At 36.5% G+C, this 7500-nt stretch overlaps 1 protein-coding gene across 1 annotated transcript in view; it reads right to left on the reverse strand.

Annotated features, from left to right (window-relative positions):
* LOC144980754 (metalloprotease mig-17-like) overlaps positions 1 to 5211 on the reverse strand; it is a 61820-nt gene extending 56609 nt beyond the window's left edge. Inside the window, exon 1 of the mRNA XM_078928527.1 lies at positions 4942 to 5211. Coding sequence (XP_078784653.1) covers positions 4942 to 4996 — 55 coding nt within the window. The 5' untranslated portion in view covers positions 4997 to 5211. The remainder of the gene's footprint in view (positions 1 to 4941) is intronic.
* Between the last annotated feature and the right edge of the window lie 2289 nt (positions 5212 to 7500).

The raw sequence follows: 7500 nt of genomic DNA on the forward strand, positions 1-7500 counted from the left end.
TCAGTAAACTGTATTAACCAGACTATGAAAAAACTCCAAAAAAGCGTTGTCCGACCGTATTGAATGACTTCCGTCCAGTGGCGCTTACATCGCTTGTAATGAAATGTTTAGAAAAATTTTTAAAATCTGAGCTCCTACAAAAATGTTATGACCTGGAATTGCTAGATCCGTACCAATTTGCATACCAGCAACATCTCAGTGTTGAAGACGCACTATTAACCGCCACAAATTCGATCTCAAAACACCTTGACCAAACGCCCTCGAATTACGCCAGAATCCTGTTTGTCGACTTTTCGTCAGCTTTTAATGCCATGAACACAGATATTTTGCTTCAAAAGTTGTGCAGTATGGATATTCCAAACTACCTTATTAAATGGTATAAAGAGTTTCTGACCCATAGACCGCAATGTGTAAAATTGGGTGAACATATCTCCAACAAAAGAACGTTGTCGAACGGATGTCCCCAAGGCTGTGTGAGTTCCCCAATCCTGTACATCTTATACACCAACGACTGCAGACCATCCTTTGAAAATTGTTTTATAGTGAAATATGCAGATGATACTGCTATTCTTGGCTTATTAAAAGATAAAGTTACCGAAAAGAATTATTTCAAACAAATAAATACATTCACCGATTGGTGTAAACAAAATCAGCTTGAATTAAATGTTGAAAAAACGAAAGAACAGGTGTTTGGTGTAAAAAATAAAAACGACTTAAAGTGTGTGGCGATCGGTAAAGATGATGTTGAGATAGTTGACTATTTTAAATATTTAGGAATAACCATTGATAGTTCCCTCAATTTCTCTCAACATATTAATATAATATCTAAGAAAGTTGCCCAAAGATTATACATCCTAAGGAAATTGAGAACATTTCAAGTAAGGAAGAAAACTATGTTAAGAGTTTATGACTCATTGATTAAAAGTGTAATTGCGTTTGGCTGCACCATATGGTTTGGAGGATGCCGACTTAAAGATAAATCAAAAATTTCAAAATCTATCAAAGAGGCATCAAAAATAATAAACCATCCTCTTGATGGAGTAGAAAGAATTCATGGAAAAGCAATAGAAAGGAAAGCATTCTCAATTACCAACAATAAAAAACATATTTTATACCATGAATTTAGTCTTTTACCATCTGGGAGAAGGTTTTGTCAGATTAAATGTAGAACTAACAAGTATAAATCAACGTTCGTTCCATCAGCAATAAAAATTTTGAATATTTCATATGGTACAGAAAAACCAAGGATTGATTCGTTGACTGATTAACTGATTAATTTATTTAATGTAAGATTAACTGACCAATTGATAATGATGATAATTTTTGGTGTCGAATTGCCACAATCGTAACAAATTGAAAACGAAATGAATATGTTTATGTTGTGTATATCGCACGTGTGAAAGAAAGAGAGGAAGAGAGAGAGAGAGAGATAGAGAGAGAGAGAGAGATAGCGAGAGAGAGAGAGAGAGAGAGAGAGAGAGAGAGAAAATAAGTAGGAGTGAAATATCTGTTCAATCTTACAGTTATCGTTTAACGTTATAACAAGTGTAACTAAATGACAAATTGCCATATTTATGGACAATAAAGATCTATTATTATTATTATTATTATTATTATTATTATTATTATTATTATTATTATTATTATTATTATTATTATTATTATTATTATTATTATTATTATTATTATTATTATTATTATTATTATTATTATAAACGTTTAAGGTTACACACAGTTTTGCTTGAGGTCCGTTATACTTCCGGATGGCAATGTTGTGAACTTCTTAGCCAAGCGCATACTATCTATAGTCTGTAAGGGTTGAATATATTTTTGATTCAACGCATTTAAAGCAGTATTCAACGGTTACGTATTTACTAAGAAAGGATAGGGTTCTCCAATGGAAGGGCTGTTTCACTACTCTCAGTTTATAGATAGTATGCAGATGACGTCACTCAGGCCTTTGTTATTGTTTTTGCCATCCGGGTTTGTGAGTTGTTCTCACTAAACTGTATTAACCAGACTATAAAAGTTCATGGTTAAATAGAGCTTGTGTGTTGGTCCGTTATACTTCCGGATGGCAATGTTGTGAACTCCTTGGCCAAGCGCATTCTATCTATCCAAACAGACAAGTCCTACAGTTAGTGAGTATTTGTCACAATATTTTGACACACAGATGAAGGGAAATTACATCGCACACCTCACGCGACGGCATCGAGCATTTTTTTTTTTCAATTGCGGATATTATGTAGTCTCCTGGTATGACACTCGATTTCGGATCGGAAGGTCCTGGGTTCGATCCTCGCTCGCGCATGAGATGAGAAATTGGAAAAGGCTATTTACTCACATTGTCTCATCGTACTCAGGTGTAAAATGAGTACCTGGATGTTAACAGCGTTGTCTATGTACGAAAAATTGTAATATCGCCTAACAGGCGTCATGTCCCGTCTTAAATTTTAAGTATTGCTGTTGGCCAGGGACTCCCTGTAAAGCTCTTTGAGCACGTTTAGTGGATATTGCGCTATATAAAAAGCTCAATTAAAATTGTGATTGATGCTAAGGATCTGTGGGGTTGATTGAATCGGGTCATCGGGAAGAACTTATGTCGTTAGTTCACGGGAATCGATTGACGAGAGGCTGTGTGTCTTTTTTACGAAACCCGCCGAAACCCGCCGAAACCTGCCGAAACCCACCGAAACCCGTCAATTTCCAACAAAATTATGGGAAGTAGACAACTGTGGGGAGTGAACCCGAGACTCAGGGAAGTGTACACCAGTCGGGAGGGAACCTGAGACTATGGTTATAGGCGGGTTTCGGAGGGTTTCGTAAAAATGACACACCGGACGAGAGGGGCTAAATTATTTATTGTTTATTTTTAAAATTTTTGAGTAAAACATTTAACGCTGAAACGTTCATTTTGGCGAATTTTAATGAAATGTACAATGACTGACGTAGTCTTCAGAGGTGTAAGAAACTGTACGTTGATGAAATAATCCGGTGTACCACGCGAGAATGACTCTTCCAAAAAAAAAAGACTCTAGAGTTAAATTGGCGTACGCGAGGCTAACTCTAGAGTCTGTTTCGCGTTGCCAATTTAACTCAAAAGTCTTTTTTTTTTTAAACCATTCTAAATTTGACTTCTCCTTATTAACGACAAAATATATTCTTTTAATTTAGAAAAAGGACAAAACAACAGCTTCGCAAAGTAAGCGATGAATTTACAGTATTTCCAAAAAAAAAAAAAAAAAAAAAAAATTTAACAAAATCTAGTGCTGACACGGTAGTTTCGGTGTACCACGCGAGAATGACTCTACAAAAAAAAAAAGGCAATAGAGCTAAATTGGCGGCCGCGAGGCTAACTCTAGCGTCTGTCTCGCGTACGCCAATTTAACTCTAGAGTCTTTTTGGCGATAGAGTCATTCTGGTGTGCTACACCGGGACTCATTCTTTAATCTCCTCCTTTCCACACATAGGAAAATCGTCATATTCGTTACGACGCAGCCAACATTATTCTCATTCTTATTTCTTTTGTACACCATAATATTTGAACAAAAATGTTTGCTATAGTTAAAGTATATTAACTCACTGTGTTGAAGAGTTCAATGTGCAACAAAAATTGTAAATCAAGAACTTATTTGTATAGGTTGGGTGTGAAGTTTTGGGGAAAATCAGAAAATGGCCAGTAAGGAGAGAGTTAAGGGGTGATAATTTGAGTCTAATAATTAGAAAAATCCTTCAAAAAATTTATATTGAGATTTGGTGGAAAACTAAATTTTATTATCTTAGAAATAATATTATTAAAATCCAAGTTCTCGAAATAGACTATAAAGGCATGAAAAACAAAGTCGTAAAAGGTAAAGGTAGTAAGAAAAGTGTGAAAAACTGAAAGCTATTTTGTAATTTTCTCAATATGTCATTTTTAAAGGGAATGGGTCTACTGAGTCGAACATTTTTTAGAATCTATCCAATGAAATTGTCTGAAAATTTCCAGAGTTCTCACAGAGATAATGTATATTATGTCATCATAGATATATTTTTTTGGATAAGGTATGTGTATTTTGAATTATAATCCAAATTATTTTTTTAACATCAATATTGTCATAACATTTTGATTCGCGATTTTGTATAATGTTCTAATAAAAATTCCAAAAGTTAAAGCTGTAAAATCTCTCTATGGTGACACAAAATGCTACAATGTTTTTAAGAGGGAAGAATATGGAGAGCATTCCTTCTTTAGTTTTTGTGGAAAGTTTGCCACAAGATTGTTATATTTTTTGATGACAAACCCCCAAATCAGGTCATAGAACGGGTATCAACACAGATAATATATATTTTTCGACAAAAATGTTGATCTTGAACCTGTAATGACTATACAGAATGATTAAAACCGACCAATACGAGTAATTAACATTTTTGTTTAGAAAAGACTATGTGCGGCTATGTGGTCTAGTGGTATGACACTCGCTTTCGGATTGGAAGGTCCTCGCTCGGCGCATAGTTGAGTCCTTGGAGAAGGCTCTTTACTCACATTTTCTCACTGTACTCAGGTGTAAAAAGAGTATCTGGCCATGAACAGCGTTGTCTCTGTCCGAAAAACATTGTAATATCGCATAACAGGCGCCATGTTCCGTCCTAAATGTTAAATGTTGCTGTTGGCCAGGGACCCCTTGTAAAGCGCTTTGAGCACATTTAGTGGATATTGCGCTATATAAAAGATCATTTTTTAAAAAAGACCCAAACCGCCCCTTAAGATAAAAGTAAAAGTGCATGAATGTTGCCATGCATAACAACAAGGAGTCAAGGAGAGACACGAAATCCATCAGTTTGCGAATTTTGGGTTCCAAAAGTTCAGCTATCGAGACCTCATTTTTTTTTCAAATGAAACAACCCTTTTTTTTGTATCTATCAGTTGTAGTCAATAGATAAAAACTTTCTTTCACTCACCTACATAGGACGTCCCCACCAGAAACAACAAAACCACGAATTGTATCGAAGTCATTCTTCCAACTTTGCAAGTTTCAATGCGCACTTTCAACTCTAGCTCTGCTCTATCTCTCACTCTTTCCTCAAACTATTGAATCGTTTCAATATGTTCAGACGAGACTAGCGAGTTCCAGCAAGCAATGCCACGCCTGCAATGGGTCGTCTGCTATCAAATGTGTACGATGACGTATGATAGATAATCACATGTGTTGTGTTGTTGGTTTTTTTTTTGGTCCAGATGAGGTCAGTGTTTATCATATTCTGACGTTTGTCTGTGATTGGCTGCTGTTTGCTGACGTCAATGGAATTCCCGATGAAATATGAATATATTACACTAGAATTACAGTTCTTATTATGGGATATGCCAGGGTTGTTACACTGATTCAAAATTACCTCAAACCCGCTGCATTGTGTGGCCAAGAGCAAGTCGCCTCGCCTTAGCTCAGTTTGCGGCGCTGCATTGCGGCTAACGCCTGGGATATTCCAGTCTTCCCTTGGTGGATGATCATGATGACGAAGACGACAACGACGATGATAATGATGATGATGATGATGATGATGATGATGATGATGATGATGATGATGATGATGATGATGATGATTGATGATGATGATTGATGATGATGATGATGATGATGATGATGATGATGATGATGATGATGATGATGATGATGATGAAGATGATGATGACCCTAAAGAAAAATTTTGCCCTTAGGAATGAATAAGGGAAATAAAACCAGACCTGTCAACATAAAAACTCTAAGAATTCGTAATTTTTCGAAGATGAAAACTATGTTCGGCATAGATGACTTTAAAAATCAACAATTTACTGTCAAAATGATTAAATAACACTTCAAAATCCTCCAAATGGTGTAGTCTGACATCAACTTTCCTTTCCAACAAGTTTTAATGACTTAGAGATGCTCATGAAGCTCTGAAATCGGAGCCAAAATGTCGTAACTCTACGAATTTTTCGTATTACTCGGCAGGTCTGAATAAAACGATTTACCAAGCTGTATATATAATTGGATTCAGTAGTCTGATGTCACGCGCCGGCAACGGCGGCCATCTTGGTTCTAAACAAAGAAAATCATTACTTTTTATTCTTCATGCTGGCTAGAACTTTTCATTCCCTTTTCATATGCCTTGTGATCAGAATGTGTAAAAGTCAAACATGATCAAATTGATGGGGTTTTTTTCCCTCTGGATAGGCGTTTAAGCTCGCCGGAGAAATATTTCATTACGGCGTCCGCCATTGTTCCGATAGTTTAGAGCCAGTGTTACTAAGTTACCATACGTCATTAGGGAAGGAAGTGACGTTACGGCTGTTGAAGACTATTGGCAACAGTGTTCTTTATAGATATTTCGAAGTTGACATCACTCAGGCCTTTGTTATTGTTTTTGCCATCCGCGTTTGTGAGTTGTTCTCACTACACTGTATTAACCAGACTATAAAAGTTCATGGTTACACAGAGTTTTGTGTGTTGGTCCGTTATACTTCCGGATGGCAATGTTGTGAGCTCCTTAGCCAGGCGCATTCTATCTATATTACTGCCACCTATGTATTTAAATAAAATACTCTCAACATTCACCGGCCGGATATAACGTACCAACACAGAAAACAGTGTGTAACCCTGAGGGTTTATAGATAGAATGCGCTTGGCCGAGGAGTTCACAACATTGCCATCCGGAAGTATAACGGACCAACACACAAACTCTGTGTAACCATGAACGTTTATAGTCTGGTTAATACAGTTTAGTGAGAACAGCTCACAAACGCGGATGGCAAAAACAATAACAAAGGCCCGAGTGACGTCATCTGCATACTATTTATAGTCTGATTGATATAATTTAGTGAGAGGTAATCACCAAAATGGCTGTCTGAAAACAATAACAGAGAGCTGAGTGACGTCAATTTCGATCTTTTTATTGGTTTAAGACAGCCAGTCGGGTGATTAGTTCTCATTAAATTCTCTTCATCAGACTCTTGCCTGCATGTTGAAAGCAAAGATACGCATGTCTTTGTGTTTAGTGGTACAATTAATTGATCTGGTGGGCAGAACTGGTGATATGTGAGTAATTTTCTTAAACGCGTGGCATTAATAGTCAAAACTGGATTATACAAGCTGGTAACTCTTATCTCAGAATTTCACGCATCTGTTTTATCTCACGGGCCAAAGGGGAAGAAAAGACAAACTTACAAAAATATAGATAGTATGCAGATGACGTCAATCAGGCCTTTTATAGTTTTGCCATCCGCGTTTGTGAGATGTTCACACTAAACTGTATTAACAAGACTATAAAAGTTCATGGTAACACAGAGTTTGTGTGTTGGTTCGTTATACTTCCGGATGGCAATGTTGTGAACTCCTTGGCCAAGCGCATTCTATCTATATTATAGAGAGTTGTATAGTTGGAGAGTGAATCTATCAATGTGACGCCTTCGGATTTTCCAAATGGAGCTGAAGGAATATTGAGCACATTTAGTGGATTTTGCACTATAAAAAGCTCAATTTTAAT

This window comes from Berghia stephanieae, chromosome 10 (assembly GCF_034508935.2).
Source record: "Berghia stephanieae isolate SIO BIC M18660-M18661 chromosome 10, UCSD_Bste_1.3, whole genome shotgun sequence".
NCBI lineage: Eukaryota > Metazoa > Mollusca > Gastropoda > Nudibranchia > Aeolidiidae > Berghia > Berghia stephanieae.